Source organism: Gymnoscopelus microlampas (assembly GCF_963454915.1).
Source record: "Gymnoscopelus microlampas genome assembly, chromosome: 21".
Lineage (NCBI taxonomy): Eukaryota > Metazoa > Chordata > Actinopteri > Myctophiformes > Myctophidae > Gymnoscopelus > Gymnoscopelus microlampas.
The window spans coordinates 2,945,246-2,966,264 of NC_139958.1; the positions used below are offsets into that span (position 1 = coordinate 2,945,246).

At 42.5% G+C, this 21,019-nt stretch overlaps 2 protein-coding genes across 3 annotated transcripts in view; both read right to left on the reverse strand.

The window, feature by feature from the left end:
- The window catches only part of LOC311037333 (uncharacterized protein), a gene marked incomplete at both ends in the record, with an annotated part of 559,758 nt that overhangs the window by 443,326 nt on the left and 95,413 nt on the right, over window positions 1–21,019 (reverse strand). The gene's annotated exons all lie outside the window — the stretch shown is intronic.
- LOC311037060 (BRCA1-associated protein-like) overlaps window positions 11,819–21,019 on the reverse strand; it is a 32,173-nt gene continuing 22,972 nt past the window's right edge. For both annotated transcript variants that reach the window (XM_084046125.1, XM_084046124.1), the window contains exons 12-14: window positions 20,445–20,548; window positions 18,792–18,931; window positions 11,819–14,207 (exon numbers count right to left, since the gene is read on the reverse strand). In XM_084046125.1, the coding sequence (XP_083902251.1) occupies window positions 13,978–14,207; window positions 18,792–18,931; window positions 20,445–20,548 (474 nt within the window). In that variant the 3' untranslated portion in view covers window positions 11,819–13,977. The remainder of the gene's footprint in view (window positions 14,208–18,791; window positions 18,932–20,444; window positions 20,549–21,019) is intronic.

Below are 21,019 nucleotides of genomic sequence, written 5' to 3' on the forward strand. Positions count from 1 at the left end.
CTCACAGAGCTTTTAACAGTGCCCTCTCTATCAATAAGAATCGGTGCAGAATGGGAACCGAAGACGAGGCCAATCGGACTCTCTTCGTGGGAAACCTGGACCAGAGAGTGACGGAAGAGCTTTTATTCGAGCTGTTCTTACAGGCGGGACCTCTGGTCAGAACCACCATCCCCAGAGACAACGACGGCGAGGGGAAACGGAAGCCGAACTTCGGCTTCGTGCTTTACAAAGACAAAGCGTCCGTGCCGTACGCCGTGACGCTGCTGGACGGAACGTGGCTGTTTGGAAGGAGCGTCCACGTTCAGCTGGACTCGGGAAGCACCGCGGACGCTCGGGACGTCGACAGCGCGACTGCGGACGCTCCCAATCCACGCGGCCACACCACGGCGCCTAACCACAGCCGCCAGACACAGGCGTCAGACACAGGCGCGGGAGCGCCGATGGCCGAGTGGGTTGAGGCGCGTAGGCCGCTGCCTACCACACAGGCTTTGATCAGTGGTGGAAAAAAGTATTCACATGTTTTACTTAAGTAAGAGTATCAATACTGCAAATGTAGAAATACTCTGTTCCAAGTAAAAGTCTTGAGAAAAACATTTTTACTTGAGTAAAAGTTTTCAAATGAATAGAAATCTTTTGAAAATAGCCGATCTACAAGCTCACAATGCATCGTATTGCGACGCATTGTGAGCCCAAAAAACAAATCTTTAAAAATGTAAATAAAATATAAATAAAATGAAAGCATTCAAACACATGCCCCCTGAAATTGTAGCCATTCAGCCATTTTCAACCCCATCTTCATATAACTTTACTTTATTTGTTTATTTAGACAGGGCAGAGCATATTAATGGACGTCACATGAACGTAAATACACCGGATTTAGCAAAGATGCTAATTTTCATCCGCAGTCCTCACATAAAACATAAAATCAGAAAAACATCAAATCAGACAAAAACAGACAAACGGTGGAATACATTTACATAACATTACAGAGCCTAAAAATAAACCTAAAACGAGATCACAAATGGTTGCAGCTTTGTTTTTCAAGCAAACCATCGTTTCAGATTGAATTTAAAAGATGTAAATGTAGCACACTCCCTTATACGTAGAGGAAGGCCATTCCATGCTACACAACCCTGTTACTGAGAGGACATTTTGACCGAAGGTTGTTTGCCGGTGAGGCACTTCACAATCCCCTCAAGTGGTTGCTCTGGTACCGATTCCTCTTTCAGGCTTCCTTTTAATGAATTCACTTGGGGGGGGGGGGGCGGGCACAGACCATGAAGGGTCTTGTATATGACCCCAACCTGCCTGTCAGTTGTTAAAGGAGCTACACCATGAATTTAAAAAATAATAATAATATTTCATATCATATTGTTTATGTCCCTCAAACGTTTTTCAAAAGGTTTGAGCCTAAATCAAGCCTCAGATATACTCATTCCAACTAACTTCTCTCTGGCTTATAAAGCACTTTCACCTGCAATACCACATTGTCCTGTTTGGCACGGGGCGCTATTGAGCCAGTTTGTATGCATGTTATGTCCTGGTTCTGTGTGGAAAAAGTAAAAAAAAAAAAAAGAAAAAATTAAAAAAAATATATATATTTTTTTTTTTGGTTAGAACTGAAAAACGGGAGGAATTGTTCCCAGACGTGACGTAGGGTGGGGGAACAAATCTGACGGACTGTTTTCAGACCAATTAACATAAAAACCACAGATAGCCTATGAAAGCCTGCATGCTCGAAGTCGGGTATTTGTTGGAACAGAAGAGAGGTGGGGGAGACCAAAAACACACAAAAATGAAGAAAAAGTTAAAATTCATGGTGTAGACCCTTTAAACCAGATTTTAATGACTGTTTAAGCAGTACATCTCTTTTTTTCATGAGGGCTCTACAAATTTCATCAACCCAGGGTAGGGTAATTTTTTGCCCTTTCCTTTGTCGTCTCCTCCTCCTGGTGAAAGATTCCCTTACACTTTGTATTTTGGACAATAAAACACTGCATCCAATTTCAGTAACATGACCACATGTGTAGACGTCATCCCACTCAACCCTTTCTAGGGCAACCTCAGCTCAAAGCTGTGTTGTAGATTCTTTGGGATGGTGCTGATGACCATTGGTTGGGGCTGGGTTTTACTGGACCGTTGTTTTGAGAGTTTTCTGGCAAAAAAAATAATATGATATTATGGTCTGACAGACCTGTTAGGAAATGATGTATTTTTAGTGATTCTTTCCACTTTGTTGGAAAACAGTAAATCAATTCTAGTTGCTGAGTGGCTAGTGATCCTCGTAGGCTGCTCTATCATTTGAGTGAGATTGTAGTAATCTGTCATTTGTTTGAGATTTTTCCTAATCTTCTTGTCATCCCAATTTACATTTATGTCACCTATCAATATTACCTCTTTGTTAAAACCCATACCTGGAACGCATCTGTGTCACTTTAGATGTCTTTGGCTATTCAAAAATAGCAGATCTACAAGCTCATAGCGCGGCACCGAGTGCCGCGCTATGAGCTTGTAGTCTCTGCTATTTTTGAAAAATCGTGAAAATTATTTTTTTACATTTTTTTCCGAAAAACTATTAGGATTTAGATTTTTTTTTTAGAAGCGGCCTCAGGTCTTAATGGGTTAAAGTCACCGGCTGTCAGAATAGATTTTAGTTGCTCATAGACTTCTACCTTGGCTGATGGTCGGCGGTATAAACAGATTAAGGTAAAAGACATCTCGGCGGAGAGTGTGATTTCCACACCGACACACACTCTGCCTTGATCTCATTAGGCCATGTAATCTGTCTACACTCCAAGCTGCTTTTTACATAAAGCAGGGCCCCCGCCCCCACCCTTCTCTGTTGTACCTCTGTCCCGTCGGAAGACATTGTACCCGGGCATGCTTACTAGAGCAGTGCTTCTCAAACTTTTTCATGTCAAGCACCCCCTAATTGACACTTATTAGCCCGCGGACCCCCATTTGAAAAGATAAGCCAGGGACCCCAATAAGAGAAGGTTTTTACGGCTCTGTAGCAGTGATTCTCAACCATCTTAATTTCAAGGACCCCCCAGTTTGACATGCATTAGGGCTACGGACCCCCATTTAATGCCATTTATACCTCTGGGACCTCAATTCACATTGTAAAACCAATGTCAATTTAACTCTGAGAGTGTACAAATGGAACCAAATGGACCCGTTAGGGTCCATTTGGTTCCATTTGTACACTCTCAGAGTTATAGACCCATAAGGGTCCATTTGGTTCCTGTCCACCATTTAGCTGGGGACCCCCTGGAACCCCCTCAAGTACCCCTGGGGGTCCCTGGACCCCACTTTGAGAACCAATGCACTAGAGCATCTGGGGATGATTGGTTCAACCAAGTTTCCGTCAGTCCCAAACAGTCAACGTTTGAATTTACAAGCAGGTTTTCAATTGAACTTTTTTTCTTCTTCATAGCTACTACGAATGTTCAGGTGGTCGCAAAACAGCCCTTTCGGCACTTCACAATCCCCTCAAGTGGTTGCTCTGGTACCGATTCCTCTTTCAGGCTTCCTTTTAATGAATTCACTTGGGGGGGGGGGGGCGGGCACAGACCATGAAGGGTCTTGTATATGACCCCAACCTGCCTGTCAGTTGTTAAAGGAGCTACACCATGAATTTAAAAAATAATAATAATATTTCATATCATATTGTTTATGTCCCTCAAACGTTTTTCAAAAGGTTTGAGCCTAAATCAAGCCTCAGATATACTCATTCCAACTAACTTCTCTCTGGCTTATAAAGCACTTTCACCTGCAATACCACATTGTCCTGTTTGGCACGGGGCGCTATTGAGCCAGTTTGTATGCATGTTATGTCCTGGTTCTGTGTGGAAAAAGTAAAAAAAAAAAAAAGAAAAAATTAAAAAAAATATATATATTTTTTTTTTTGGTTAGAACTGAAAAACGGGAGGAATTGTTCCCAGACGTGACGTAGGGTGGGGGAACAAATCTGACGGACTGTTTTCAGACCAATTAACATAAAAACCACAGATAGCCTATGAAAGCCTGCATGCTCGAAGTCGGGTATTTGTTGGAACAGAAGAGAGGTGGGGGAGACCAAAAACACACAAAAATGAAGAAAAAGTTAAAATTCATGGTGTAGACCCTTTAAACCAGATTTTAATGACTGTTTAAGCAGTACATCTCTTTTTTTCATGAGGGCTCTACAAATTTCATCAACCCAGGGTAGGGTAATTTTTTGCCCTTTCCTTTGTCGTCTCCTCCTCCTGGTGAAAGATTCCCTTACACTTTGTATTTTGGACAATAAAACACTGCATCCAATTTCAGTAACATGACCACATGTGTAGACGTCATCCCACTCAACCCTTTCTAGGGCAACCTCAGCTCAAAGCTGTGTTGTAGATTCTTTGGGATGGTGCTGATGACCATTGGTTGGGGCTGGGTTTTACTGGACCGTTGTTTTGAGAGTTTTCTGGCAAAAAAAATAATATGATATTATGGTCTGACAGACCTGTTAGGAAATGATGTATTTTTAGTGATTCTTTCCACTTTGTTGGAAAACAGTAAATCAATTCTAGTTGCTGAGTGGCTAGTGATCCTCGTAGGCTGCTCTATCATTTGAGTGAGATTGTAGTAATCTGTCATTTGTTTGAGATTTTTCCTAATCTTCTTGTCATCCCAATTTACATTTATGTCACCTATCAATATTACCTCTTTGTTAAAACCCATACCTGGAACGCATCTGTGTCACTTTAGATGTCTTTGGCTATTCAAAAATAGCAGATCTACAAGCTCATAGCGCGGCACCGAGTGCCGCGCTATGAGCTTGTAGTCTCTGCTATTTTTGAAAAATCGTGAAAATTATTTTTTTACATTTTTTTCCGAAAAACTATTAGGATTTAGATTTTTTTTTTAGAAGCGGCCTCAGGTCTTAATGGGTTAAAGTCACCGGCTGTCAGAATAGATTTTAGTTGCTCATAGACTTCTACCTTGGCTGATGGTCGGCGGTATAAACAGATTAAGGTAAAAGACATCTCGGCGGAGAGTGTGATTTCCACACCGACACACACTCTGCCTTGATCTCATTAGGCCATGTAATCTGTCTACACTCCAAGCTGCTTTTTACATAAAGCAGGGCCCCCGCCCCCACCCTTCTCTGTTGTACCTCTGTCCCGTCGGAAGACATTGTACCCGGGCATGCTTACTAGAGCAGTGCTTCTCAAACTTTTTCATGTCAAGCACCCCCTAATTGACACTTATTAGCCCGCGGACCCCCATTTGAAAAGATAAGCCAGGGACCCCAATAAGAGAAGGTTTTTACGGCTCTGTAGCAGTGATTCTCAACCATCTTAATTTCAAGGACCCCCCAGTTTGACATGCATTAGGGCTACGGACCCCCATTTAATGCCATTTATACCTCTGGGACCTCAATTCACATTGTAAAACCAATGTCAATTTAACTCTGAGAGTGTACAAATGGAACCAAATGGACCCGTTAGGGTCCATTTGGTTCCATTTGTACACTCTCAGAGTTATAGACCCATAAGGGTCCATTTGGTTCCTGTCCACCATTTAGCTGGGGACCCCCTGGAACCCCCTCAAGTACCCCTGGGGGTCCCTGGACCCCACTTTGAGAACCAATGCACTAGAGCATCTGGGGATGATTGGTTCAACCAAGTTTCCGTCAGTCCCAAACAGTCAACGTTTGAATTTACAAGCAGGTTTTCAATTGAACTTTTTTTCTTCTTCATAGCTACTACGAATGTTCAGGTGGTCGCAAAACAGCCCTTTCGGCACTTCACAATCCCCTCAAGTGGTTGCTCTGGTACCGATTCCTCTTTCAGGCTTCCTTTTAATGAATTCACTTGGGGGGGGGGGGGGCGGGCACAGACCATGAAGGGTCTTGTATATGACCCCAACCTGCCTGTCAGTTGTTAAAGGAGCTACACCATGAATTTAAAAAATAATAATAATATTTCATATCATATTGTTTATGTCCCTCAAACGTTTTTCAAAAGGTTTGAGCCTAAATCAAGCCTCAGATATACTCATTCCAACTAACTTCTCTCTGGCTTATAAAGCACTTTCACCTGCAATACCACATTGTCCTGTTTGGCACGGGGCGCTATTGAGCCAGTTTGTATGCATGTTATGTCCTGGTTCTGTGTGGAAAAAGTAAAAAAAAAAAAAAGAAAAAATTAAAAAAAAAATATATATTTTTTTTTTGGTTAGAACTGAAAAACGGGAGGAATTGTTCCCAGACGTGACGTAGGGTGGGGGAACAAATCTGACGGACTGTTTTCAGACCAATTAACATAAAAACCACAGATAGCCTATGAAAGCCTGCATGCTCGAAGTCGGGTATTTGTTGGAACAGAAGAGAGGTGGGGGAGACCAAAAACACACAAAAATGAAGAAAAAGTTAAAATTCATGGTGTAGACCCTTTAAACCAGATTTTAATGACTGTTTAAGCAGTACATCTCTTTTTTTCATGAGGGCTCTACAAATTTCATCAACCCAGGGTAGGGTAATTTTTTGCCCTTTCCTTTGTCGTCTCCTCCTCCTGGTGAAAGATTCCCTTACACTTTGTATTTTGGACAATAAAACACTGCATCCAATTTCAGTAACATGACCACATGTGTAGACGTCATCCCACTCAACCCTTTCTAGGGCAACCTCAGCTCAAAGCTGTGTTGTAGATTCTTTGGGATGGTGCTGATGACCATTGGTTGGGGCTGGGTTTTACTGGACCGTTGTTTTGAGAGTTTTCTGGCAAAAAAAATAATATGATATTATGGTCTGACAGACCTGTTAGGAAATGATGTATTTTTAGTGATTCTTTCCACTTTGTTGGAAAACAGTAAATCAATTCTAGTTGCTGAGTGGCTAGTGATCCTCGTAGGCTGCTCTATCATTTGAGTGAGATTGTAGTAATCTGTCATTTGTTTGAGATTTTTCCTAATCTTCTTGTCATCCCAATTTACATTTATGTCACCTATCAATATTACCTCTTTGTTAAAACCCATACCTGGAACGCATCTGTGTCACTTTAGATGTCTTTGGCTATTCAAAAATAGCAGATCTACAAGCTCATAGCGCGGCACCGAGTGCCGCGCTATGAGCTTGTAGTCTCTGCTATTTTTGAAAAATCGTGAAAATTATTTTTTTACATTTTTTTCCGAAAAACTATTAGGATTTAGATTTTTTTTTTAGAAGCGGCCTCAGGTCTTAATGGGTTAAAGTCACCGGCTGTCAGAATAGATTTTAGTTGCTCATAGACTTCTACCTTGGCTGATGGTCGGCGGTATAAACAGATTAAGGTAAAAGACATCTCGGCGGAGAGTGTGATTTCCACACCGACACACACTCTGCCTTGATCTCATTAGGCCATGTAATCTGTCTACACTCCAAGCTGCTTTTTACATAAAGCAGGGCCCCCGCCCCCACCCTTCTCTGTTGTACCTCTGTCCCGTCGGAAGACATTGTACCCGGGCATGCTTACTAGAGCAGTGCTTCTCAAACTTTTTCATGTCAAGCACCCCCTAATTGACACTTATTAGCCCGCGGACCCCCATTTGAAAAGATAAGCCAGGGACCCCAATAAGAGAAGGTTTTTACGGCTCTGTAGCAGTGATTCTCAACCATCTTAATTTCAAGGACCCCCCAGTTTGACATGCATTAGGGCTACGGACCCCCATTTAATGCCATTTATACCTCTGGGACCTCAATTCACATTGTAAAACCAATGTCAATTTAACTCTGAGAGTGTACAAATGGAACCAAATGGACCCGTTAGGGTCCATTTGGTTCCATTTGTACACTCTCAGAGTTATAGACCCATAAGGGTCCATTTGGTTCCTGTCCACCATTTAGCTGGGGACCCCCTGGAACCCCCTCAAGTACCCCTGGGGGTCCCTGGACCCCACTTTGAGAACCAATGCACTAGAGCATCTGGGGATGATTGGTTCAACCAAGTTTCCGTCAGTCCCAAACAGTCAACGTTTGAATTTACAAGCAGGTTTTCAATTGAACTTTTTTTCTTCTTCATAGCTACTACGAATGTTCAGGTGGTCGCAAAACAGCCCTTTCGGTTTGCACGGGGGGGTCCCACACAATTTTAGCTTGATTTAGTGTCTGAAAAATATTGGTGGATCTGTGCTTTTTGAATACCGGGTTCCTGTGTTTTACCTTTGGTGGGAGGTTTCGACGTGGGGGGAGGGGGGGGGGGGGGGGGTGGGGGGGCGGTTGGGGCTTGGGGTGTTATGCCTTGGTTCCGGGGGCATGGGGGTGATGTAGGCCCGGTGTCCAGCGGCCCAGCTCGGCAGCAGAGACTTCTGGGCTGGATGGTCCCAGTCCCTGGTAGTGGTATAATTGGTCCTCCTCCCTAATGCTCATAAAAAGACAGCACAATTTCCGTCTTCTCACTCAGTACCGGTATGGTAAATAAATACAGTATATATTCCAAACCAGTGGCGTGCACAGACATTTTGAGGGGCAGGTGCTCAAGTAAATTATACATTTTTTTTTGTTTACTTGGTCTGCTCTTTTTTCCCTCTACACCTATACCTCTTTGCCAAAAATAGCCGATCTAAAAGGCCACAACGCCTCGCAGCGTTGTGGGCTAATGCTAATGCTCACTAATGCTCATGATAAAATGGTAACATTTTCTGGACAGTTCAGGAACCCATCTACCAGTGACATCATCGATGGGAAATACAAGCTAATAGAAACAGCAGGCTTTCTATCCCTGGAAAGTTGCAATGCAATAATGGAAGCCATTGTTCTCGCGTTAATACAAATCTAAATAAAAAAAATGTAATATTGTTGGAAAAAAATCCTGCTTAATCCCCCAGATGCAAAGATTTGAGTTACAAATGTTAGTTTTTAAAAAGTAAATATACAATGATTTTCGGCACTGTGTGCCGTGCTGTGAGCTTGTATATCTGCTATTTTTGAATGGCCAAAGAATTCTTAAAATGACACAGATGCGTTCCCCGGTATTAACTCTCTCAGTGCCAATGAAATAAAAAAATATGTTCACACTGTGCCAGCAATATTTTTTTGAAGCGAGATACAGCCTTTTTCAGTTATAAGTTAAACAAGGAGTGGATGGAGCTGAAAATCTTCAGATAATGATATCTTGGGTTCTGAACATTTAAAAATAATAATAATAAATAAATCAATAAAATAAAATACATTTTAATTATTTAAAAAAAAACTCGGGATAACTCGTTCTGGCACTGAGGGCATTCAGGAAAAAACTCGGGATAACTCGTGGCTTGGCACTGAGAGAGTTAATGGGCTTAAACCCGAGAAACCAAACTGTTCATGTCCACCAAAGTCTGCTGCACTAAACGCAAAAAAGAACAAAAAACAAACAAAAGATGATTGAAGAATCACGTCATGTGGCTGAAGAAGTTTAATGTTTAATGTCCAGTAGGCATAACGCTGCAGCTGGGCTCAACAGTGCAAAGTTACAAAGGACTTTGTTTGATTTAAACACACAGCAAGCTGCAGTGCACACACCGAGCACTACCGCTGTTGTCAGGCAGAAACACACCTCTCACCTCCATATTCTTTCTGTGGTGTTTTTATCGTAAATTAACGCCCTATACTTCATCCCACTATATATCGTCACACAAAGGCATCAAAAGCAGAAGATCTACAAGCTCGAAACGCGTCGCTTTGCGACGCGTTTCGAGCTTGTAGATCTTCTGCTTTTGCCATTTTTTAAAGGACGACTTCACCGATTTTCAACCTATATCTTCATATAATTGGTCCTCACTAATACTCATGATAAAATGGTACAATTTTTTCCTACTCGGTCTGTGTCTCAGAGGAGGGCTGTGGACAGTCCAGAGTCCCGTCTACCAGTGACATCATCGATGGGGAATCCAAGCTAATAGAAACAGCAGGCTTTCTATTCCTGGAAAGTTGCGATGCAATAAAAGAAGCCATTGTTCTCGTGTTAATAAAAATCTAAATAAAAAATGTGAAATCTTGTTGGGGAAAAAAAAAATCATGCCTAACGATGATGTCACTGGTAGACGGGTTTCTGGACTGTCCACAGCCCTCCTATGAGACACAGACCGAGTAGAAAAAAATGGTACCATTTTATCATGAGTATTAGTGAGGACCTATTATATGAAGATAGGTTGAAGATCGGTGAAGTCGTCCTTTAATTTGAATCATGTTTTGGACAAATGAGGTTTTCACCAGAGAGACGCTATGTAGACCTGTATGTATGTGTGTGTGTGTGTGTGTGTGTGTGTGTGGTCAATCAAGGTTTTTCTTACATTCCTTAAAATCTTAAAATGTATATAAGTAGATTTTGTTTCTCCACATTTGAGCTGTTCATTATCATTTTTTGCCCACGGGCTATGGGATCTGTGTCAAGTCCGCACATAATAAGCTTGGCTGTGGCATGCGCATCCTCCCCGGGTATGGGACCTGTAGTTATTAATCTTTATATTAATGTTAAACAACGGGTTTGGAATGTTGCAGTAATGAGGTTTTCTAAAAGGACACGATTTGGGAAAAATGTTCATAAAATGACGATTATTTACGTTATTTTATAAACCTTTTGAAATGAAACATTCTCAGTAAAGCCTCAGTCCTTTGCTTCCAGTAAACAACTTAGTTTTTAATATATATATATCGTCTCAGTCGGGTGGAAACCACATAAATGTCCACAACGGTTAGCGGCAAAAGTAGCATATCTGGCCCGGGCGGCTGCCGTAGCGGTCCGGGCACCTACTGTAGGGCTCAGCGTAGCCCGTCGGCGCGTCGTGGGTTCGAGTCCCGATTCCAGACGTGTCACTCCCCATCTCTCTCGCTCCCCATTTAGTGTTAAACTAACTGTCCTATATCAATGAAGGCATAACAAGCCTGAAAATACATTTAAAAAGTAGCAGATCTACAAGCTGAAAACGCGTCGCGAAGCGCCGCGTTTTCAGCTTGTAGATCTGCTACTTTTGATCCTCTTGTGTGACGCTGTAGTGTGATCAAGTAGAGTCGTTAATTTAAGGAGAAAAAAAACATAGTTAGAATATATGGAGATATGAGGTTTCTGCCCGACAACAACGATGTGTCTGCCTTATACGACAGGTTTTCACGCTGGAAAAAAAACGTCTTTCAACCAGGATGTGGTGAGAATGACACGATATACAGTATGCATGTGAGTCCATTCATTCAACCCACAGATACTTGTCATTCAACATGTTTTATACATATTTCATACACACACACACACACACACACACACACACACACACACACACACACACACACATATATATATATAAACCACCTAACTCCAGTTCCTCTTCATCTGGTTCACAAAGGAAGGTGCTCCTCTTTCTGTCTTTTCTTCTACAAAAGGACTGTTTTGTTTTGTCCTCATGTTGTTCTCGTCCATGTTGACCGTTTGGCGATCGATCCTCCTCCAAGAGTACAATCTGAGGAAACCTGAAATATCATAAACAATATTCTTCCAGAACAGAGTGGGGGCGGGGCCGCACGCCACCCAATAAGGCTCCATCCAGACGAGTAGTTGTCGCACGGTGTCCGACTTAAAGAGTATACGACGCCCGGAAACAGCCGATCTACAAGCTTGCAGGTATTTATTTTATAGTAGTTTAGTTTTAACCCATTAAAACTAGGAGGGCATCTTTGTCATTTTAGATTTGAGATATATATATAACACATTGGTATTATCTAATAATTTGGCTTTTCAAAAATAGCAGATCTACAAGCTCATAGCGCGGCACCGAGTGCCGCGCTATGAGCTTGTAGATCTGCTATTTTTGAAAATGTAAGCAAATCTTTTGAATATATATTCATCAAGCCAACATTTTTAACTCAAATCTTTGCTTCTGGGGGTCCCCAGAACTAAATATTTTGAGATGGGGGTCCGCGGCCAAATGCATATCATTTTGGGGGTGCTTGATATGAAAAGGTTTGAGCACCACTGACCTCTAACAACATACGTTTTTTAGAAAACTGTTCTTCAGGTGGGTCAAATTCTGTTTATTTTTGTCACCTGTGAAACAACATTATGGATGTGTGTGTGTGTGTGTGTGTGTGTGTGTGTGTGTGTGTGTGTGTGTGTGTGTGTGTGTGTGTGAAGCTCTTGGATTATTTTCCATCTTCAAATGAAACGTGGGAAAAATGGAAAGAGTGTCTGTGCCGTTGTGTGGGGTCCCGCAGAGCAGCGTTGCCACATTCTGCGAGAGAAATAAGCAGCCAGGCCTATGAGAACAGACTACAATAGGCCACGCGAGCACTTTAAGCCTACATGCGTCGGCTATTTGAAAAACGGCAGATCGACAAGCTCGCAACGTGCCGCGCTGCGAGCTTGCGTATCTGATAATTTTCAAAGGTATCAAAAATGTTCAGAACATGTTGAACAATGTTGATACTGATACTGTGACACAATGTATAATCCTCTTCTGGGGGTCCCTGGCAAAACCTTTTCTGATGGGGGTCCGCAGCCAATCCATACGAAGCTGTACCATTAATCGAAAAAAAATCGATACATTTAAATCGGGTAAATTCTTAACGGCAATCAATGGATAATAGATGAATTGTGAACATCCCAATAGTCGTGAAGCTTCTACATCGGCTGTTTTCCGGGCCGTGTGTCACCGGGCATTGAACATAGAATATAAACCAGGTCCCAAACAAAGCCATACATAATATATATATATATATATATACGTCGTGTCCATGAACAGCCAGGGGGACTGTCTGAAAGCCTCTTCCTTCTAGCCTGCTAAACCCCTCCCTCCGGACATCTCATTTGGATTTGATTTCAGGAGTGAGTCTCTGGCCTGTGTGGGGGCGTGTCTGAGGAGGTTGGCCAATCAGGTGGAACCCGAGTGAACCCGAATGGAGCCGAGTGCAGCCGAGCGAAATGTAACGGCGGCCGTTGAAACTTTGTCCGCTTGTTTTAAAACCCTTTAAGACCTGAAGCCGATTCTACGTAACCCGACAGATGGGGACGGTATTGACTTGCCTGGGAGACAAATGTCACGATGGAAGCTTCTTCCATTTGGCAGAGTCAGGTTAGATTCTACAAATGTCTTCTAAATCTCAAAATTATTCTGAAAAATCGTATGTTTCTATATCAGTGGTGCTCAAACCTTTTCATGTCAAGGACCGCCAAAATTATATGTATTTGGCCGCCGACCCCCATCTCAAAATATTTTGTTTCAGGGACCCCCCAGAAGCAAAGAATTGAGTTTAAAAATGTTCGCTTTAAAATAATATACCGGTAAATATAATAATTTGCACAGATTTTCTCGATTTTTCAAAAATAGCCAAAGTGTAAAATAAAGCTGTTTTTTTTAGCTCAAATCAAAAAATGACACAGATACGTTCCAGGTCTTAAAGGGTTAAAACTTCAAAACGCTCTCAAACTTATTTTTTTTGTGGTGAAACGAAATGTACTTTAAAGATATTTTTCGGATAGCATTTAGTCGTTTAACTTCACATATATGCGGTCAATTAAATCATGACAGAGCCCATTTAAAAATAAAACATTCAGAGAACCGGCAAGGGGCGGGCAGCGATAGTCATGTATCCGTATAAAGCAACCTATTTTGGGCATGGCCCTTTTCAAATGTCCCCTTGCGTCACCGTTGCTCTGGTGGTGGTGGTGGTGGTGGTGGTGGTGAACGCACTTGCTGATTGGCTGAAGGGCTTTGTCAGTCAACGGTACTAATCCCGCCCAGCTCCCGGCCACAGAAGAAAAAGGCAAACAGGACCCGCATAGACCATATTCACACGGCGGCCATTTTGGAATTTAACATTGAAAGTGCCACCCCGGTTGCCACGGCAACAGGGTCATTGACTTAATAGCAACATGGCCGCCGTGTGAATATGGTCTATACGCCAGTCTCACTGCTGAAATCAAGTACAAATGAGATTTCCGGAGGGAGGGAGGGGGGGTTTACCAGGCTATCTTCCTCCCCTCCTCCCAGTGTTTTTTTTTTTTATTTCCTCCTCTTGGCGCGGCCCCTCCTGCCTCGGACAGAGGAGGGCCCCTCCCCCGCCATACCCAGGCCGCCCTCCAGGGGGCTGGCGCCGATGTTTATCTGTCCCTCCTGGATCTCGGCGCGGGCCTCGGGGGGCAGGTGTTCTATCTGCTGCTGGGCCTCCAGGTAGAACATCACGTCTCTCAGCTGCTCCTGGAGGTCCGCTATCGTCCCGTCCTTGCGCTCTCCTGTGGGAACAGAGTTGATTTTGACAACAAATTTGGATTTAGTTTTAGTCATATTTTAGTCATCTGAAAAGTTTTTTTTTTTTTTTTTTGATTTTTCAAAAATCACCGAGTGCCACACTATGAGCTTGTAGATCTGCTATTTGGCGATGAATAGCCAAAGTAAAAAAATCACACCCAGTGTGAAGTGGGCGGTGTGTGGTCATCACAACATGACTCACTTTAAAAAAAGGATAAATGCCTTTTTTTAAAGTCCATACTGCTATTCATAGGGCTGCACATCTGTCATGTGTTTCGCTAGCCAATCAGTCCTGAATTTGCAAAGTCAGCCAATCACATTACAGTTAGTGGTGATGACACTAGCTGTAATGTGATTGGCTGACTTTGCAAAAGTATAGATTTGCATTAACAATGGAAGGGTTAGGGGGTATACAAATCTTTTGGTCGGTGTCCAAAACTCACTTATAGGGGGCGGCTACACCGCCCCAAAAAAACTAGAACATGTGCTCCTCGGAGCACAGGTCTCCGCCAGTACTGTTCCTGATTAATCCTGTCTTAAGTGTTACTCCGCCATTTTTCAGCCATTTAGTGATTACTCCTGTCTTACCTCACTTTGAAAGAGACTAGGACTCTTTCAAAGTGACACATCTATTTATAGGCCGCTATTACGTCATGCGTCTCACTAGCCAATCAGAGCACACTCTTTCAACGTATTGTCACGTGTCACGTGAGGCTTGACCAATGTTAGCTTGGCCGAGGGGGGACGGGGGACGGAAAGTGAAAACATAGTCTCCTGGCGGAGACAATAATGATTATAGCAAAAAATCTAAAATGGCGTAAAGCCGAACCGTCTCACCCATAGACATAAAGGTAGACTCCTCCTTCGGCTCTGAGGCATTCGTAACTCGGGCGCCATTTTAGAGGAGGCAAGCTCCCGCGTGTGTCAATCAATCAATCAAACTTTATTAACCCATTGAGACCTGAAGCCGATTCTACATGTCTCCTAAATATTAACAGTATTCTGAAAAACGTTTGTTTCTATATCAGTGGTGCTCAATCTTTTTCATGTCAAGGACCCCCAGAATTATATGTATTTGGCCGCAGACCCCCATCAAAATATGTTGTTCCAGGGACCCCCCAGAATCAAAGATTTGAGTGAAAAATGTTCGCTTTAAAAATATATATATTCAAAGATTTGCACACATTTTCACGATTTAAAAAAAATAGCAGATCTACAAGCTCATAGCGCGGCACTCGGTGCCGCGCTATGAGCTTGTAGATCTGCTATTTTTGAATAGCCCAAAGTGTAAAATAATGCTTTTTAGCTCGAATCTAAAAATTACACAGTTCCAGGTCTTAATGGGTTAAGGACACATGGTCCATAGCACATTACAAAAAAAAACATACAATACACAAACAACAGAGGCGGACATAGTGTCCACATTAAAATCACAGATTCATATACAGGCTTACACGCCAATGGTCCCACAGTTTAGAAACAAACCTGACCGAGCTAAATAAAGGGTTATTCAGGATTAAAATGATGCTGTTGGCAGAATCAGACAGCCTACACATACATCTGTACATGAGGTTCCGCAGCACAGCGGAGCAGGTGGGTACACCGGTACTGACGAAACATGTTGTCTTGCACTGCTGCATGGTGGTACTTTAAGCAGCAGTCTCATACCATCCTTATAAGATACATTGAGTTTCTGCATACTGCTCTTTCTGTAGCGCCGCCACAAGTGGGCAGTATACATAGGTGTACAAAAATCTCTGAATAGTGTGGACTTCACAGAGGCTGAACACATACTAAACCTACGAACATGCATGTTGGCTTGTGTATATAACATTCTACGTTGTCTGTATCATCAGATAGGTAATTTGTCAAATAATGGCCTAAGTACTTGACCTCATCACAAACCTTAACACATTGGCTGCCATGGACGCAGATCTGCGTTCATTTGCGCAAAAGCCTGCACGCTGCCAAGGACGCAGAATAGATCTGCGTTCTTTCAACAACAAAAAAAAATGTCAAAATAAAAGTTTTTTTTTTTTTTCTTTTTTTAAACCCAAAGACCAAGGAGATATGATTTTCCGAAGATTTAGACTCCCAGACACTTCCTTGTAACTTAAAACTTAAAAATTCTGTATCTCGGCTCCTAAGTACTTTTTTTTTCTCATTGAAAAAGTCTGGCAGCCAATGTGTTAAGGGCAGTACCAGACAGAAGAAAGACAGGAAATGACAGTTTACTGTCTTCTCTACTTCTTATAATCATAATATTACTCTTCTTTGCATTGTAGATGATGTCACAGTCTGAGCCATGTTGAGAGCAGACCCACAGTAACTGTTGAAGGCCAGCACTATATGGACAGAGGATTACCAAATCATCTGCGTACATCAGGTGGTTGATTATTTTGTTACCAAGATAGGTCATCCATATATAAATTGAAGAGCAAAGGAGAAAGAATACTTCCCTGTCTGACTCCATTATTTACTGTGAAATGAGCAGAAACACAGTTACCCCATCTAACACACATGGTCTGATGTGCGTACCAGAAAACCAGGATTCTTGTTAAAAAATATAGGGACCCCTCTGTTCTGTCATTTTTTGAACAACTTTTCGTGATTAACACGATCAAAGGCTTTAGACAAATCAATAAAACATGAAAAAAATTGTGGTATTTTGCACGTTATATAAATCTAACATTTCCTTTAAGGCAAATATACACATATCTGTGCTATGTTTATGTTTAAAACCGAACTGGCTGTCAGAGGTCAGGATAAACCTCTCCAATTTGTTCAGTATAGTTCTCTCTCTCTCTCTCTCTCTCTTAGATAAAATACTGGTCAGGGCTATTGGTCGGTAGTTATCTGAGCTGTTCAATTTCCCAGATGTGTCTTTATGATAGGCACTAATAAAACAGATAAAAAGGGACTTTGGTAAAACACCATGAATTGAAAACCCAGTGAAACAGATAGCAAGTAAGGGACATAGTTTTCTGCCTGCATAATTTAACACATTGACTGCCAATCGCGTAGACCTACGCGAAGTGGTGTTTTCGGCCAAATGAACAAAAAGTGCACTTTCCGAAATGTTTGCTCCACTTCCGTTTCCGGTAGCACCACCGGAAACGGAGTTATACGGGTTCCGTTTTTTTTTATCGTATCCGTTTCCTGTCTAGAACGAAACTTACAAGTCGATTATCTCGGTTGTTGTTTTTCTCCTCGCATCTCACTGTTTAGCGTTTACCGTTGTAGCTTCAAGATGGCGGGTCGCAATGAGAAGCAGTCTTCACTGCTAGCTTCACACAGATCCCCTGTGTGTGTAGAACGCGCATTTTGAACGGATTTAGCGAGGTCTATGGCGACATGAAAAAAACTAAAAAACAACAATAAATCGCTGGCACTGGTGAGTACATTATGAGATTAAACGCTGGCAGTAAATGTGTTAAATGCTCAGCAGATATCTTGTCCATACTTTGTCCGCTTTGTTCTCTTTCAGCATCCTGACTGCATCGTAAACTTCTAGTGAGGGGATAGTCACATCATTATTAACCATGTTTCCCACTACGAAGGAGTTGCTGAACGGTTCATAATGATGTCTCTGCCACAACTGAGCAATCTCCTCAGGGCCAGTTACACCATCAATATGTGTTGGTAAAAAGATGTTTTACAGTTATTCAGTACTTTGATTTCTTTCCAGAAGTCATTTGTGTCATATGGTCTTGTAACTTATTTGCCAGAGAGTCAGCCCTCATGGTATTTTTGTTTCTTTTAACCCATTGAGACCTGAAGCCGATTCTACATGTCTCCTAAATCCCAACAGTTTTCTGAAAAACGTATGTTTCAGTAACAGTGTCTTTTTCATGCCAAGGACCCCCAAAATTATATGTATTTGGCCGCGGACCCCCATCAAAATATGTTGTTCCAGGGACCCCCCAGAAGCAAAGATTTGAGTTAAAAATGTTCGCTTTAAAAATATATATATTCAAAGATTTGCACACATTTTCACAAATTTTCAAAAATAGCAGATCTACAAGCTCATAGCGCGGCACTCGGTGCCGCGCTATGAGCTTGTAGATCTGTTATTTTTGAATAGCCCAAAGTGTAAAATTATGCTTTTTTATCTCAAATCTAAAGATGACACAGTTCCAGGTCTTAATGGGTTAATGAAACGCAGAGCATATTTAAAATTTGCATTTGCCCTTTTTTTTTGTTCAAATAAAGGACCATGTTTTTGTCTGCCCGTCCCAGAAGGGGGGGCGTTCGGTAGGCCAATCAGAGGCAGGTGGGGGCGGGTCTTTTCGTAAGAGGCAGCCGCGGAGGAAAAGTCAGTTAGACGCGCTGTGATTGGGCCCAGTAGTCGACGCGCTGTGATTGGCCAGTAGTCGACGCGCTGTGATTGGACAGTAGTCGACGCGCTGTGATTGGACAGTAGTCGACGCGCTGCGATTGGACAGCAGTAGTCACTTTGAACGGTAGCTTGCCTGCTCTAAAATGCCGGCCGCGATACCGGTCGCTCCAACGAACTGCAGACGGCCAATGAGGAGGTAGTATCTAGGTTCCTGTATCTATGGTCTCACCGGTCTCCCTGGCCTTGCGCTCCTCCTCGGCCAGCTGGGCCTGTAGCTCCACCTGGTTGGAGCGCAGACAGCGGTTCATCTCCTGCTCCTCCTTCAGCTCCTGGCTCAGCTTGCTCATACGAGTGTTCAGCTGGGTGTATCTGAGGAGGAGGAGGAAGCACACAGTCATGGGTGCACATAACAGGTGCTCAGGTGCGCATGCGTGGTCAAAATGCATGCTGCGCGGCACATCAGACGAAGGGAAGCGCATTCGCGTACCAACAGCTGTGACCGCTGGGACAGGAGTTTACTTCCTGAAGCCACGCTCACACAATCACGCTGAAGCACGCGTCGGCCCCATACACAGCCATTAGGCGAAGGGGGAGGGGACGCATGCTGCTGATGTGATTGTGTGAGTGTGGCCTCGAATCCTGACACACGGACAGAGTCAGTCGAGCGACTCTCACGCAGCAGGCTGCTGGCTGTGTTTACAGGCACTCGTCACCGATGATGAACGCAGCGTGATGGTGCAAGATATGCCGGGAACGTCCCGATCTGAGGATAAAAGCAGCGCAGCACACCAACCTTGGGGGGGGGGGGGGCACCAAACGGCGTGATGAAAAAAAAAAAAAAACGGCGAAAAACGGCGAAAAACGGCGGAATTTAGAAGCAGGGCGCTACAACATTGAAACGCGCCGGTGAAGCGTCCTTTTTTCTCGCGCAGCACATTTTAGTCACCTGAAATGTTTTACTTTTACTGTTTTTACTAATATCATAAGATTTTACTCGACTAAATCTACAGTTGATTTAGTCGACTAAAACAGATTTTTGGCGGGGCCGTGATGGCGTCGAAATGGCAAATTTTCACTTAGCTGTATGCCGAAAATAGCAGATCTACAAGCGCAACGCGTTGTGAGCTTGTATATCTGCTATTTTCGGTCTGTGACACCCGCGCGTCACCCATGATGACTTGTCTTTTAGTTCTACTGGATCTCTTCTCCACTAGATCCCTCCATAACATTTTAGTCTAGTTTTTATTTGTTGACGAAATAGTCGATATATTTAGTCATAGTTTTAGTCATCATAGCTTAGTTTGTATTTAGTTTTCCTCAGTGAAAAAAGGTAGTCCACAGACATTTTTCGTTATAGTTTTAGTCGACGAAATCAACACTGAAATCAGTCAGGGTCCATTAATTAAAAAACAAACATAAAACACTATACGTAGGGCTGGAAGTAAGTACATTTTATTTGTATAGCACTTTTCACAGAGAGGTCTCACAAAGAGCTTTACATACAACAGAAATAAGAGTGTACAAATGGAACCAAATGGACTCTAACGGGTCCATTTGGTTCCATTTGTACACTCTGAGTTAAATTAAAATTGATTTTACAATATATGAATTGGGGTCCCAGAGATAGAAATGCCATTGAAAGGGGGTCCGTAGCCTAAATGCATGTCAAAATGGGGGGGTCCTTGAAATTAAAATGGTGTGAGAATCACTGCTAGATCCGTAAAGATCTTCTCTTATGGGGGTTCCTATGGCATATCTTTTCAAATGGGGTTTCGTGGGCTAATAAGTGTCAATTTGGGGGTCCGGTTATATATAAAGCACTGCTTTATATATATAACCCCTGGCACCACTGTACAGTCTGTGTGACAGCAGGAGAACTTACTTCTTGTCCATGCCCTGTTTGTCTTTGCTCAGCTCTCCCAGCCGTCGCTCCAGGTTATCACAGCGTTCCAGAGTCTCCTTAAACTTAGCCTTCATGTTAGTAATCTACAAACATAACAGAGATATAATACACAACATGAACAACAACAACATATTGTGATTTCAGAGTATAGGACCAGTTATTAACTGTTTTAAGACCCGGGAACGCATCCGTGTCATTTTTAGATTTCTTTGGCTATTCAAAAATAGCAGATCTACAAGCTCATAACGCGGCACCGAGTGCCACGTTATGAGCTTGTAGATCTGCTATTTTTGAAAAATCGTGACATTTTTAACTCAAATCTTTGCTTCTGGGGGATTCTACAAATGTCTTCTAAATCCTAACAGTTTTTTGAAAAAACTCACGTTGCTATAGTATCAGTGGTTCTCAACCTTTTTCATGTCAAGGACCTCCAACATTATATGTATTTGGCCACGGACCCCCATCTCAAAATATGAAGAAGCAAAGATTTTAGTTAAAAAACATATATATTCAAACTAAGATTTGCACACATTTTCACTGCCGCAGATATGAGC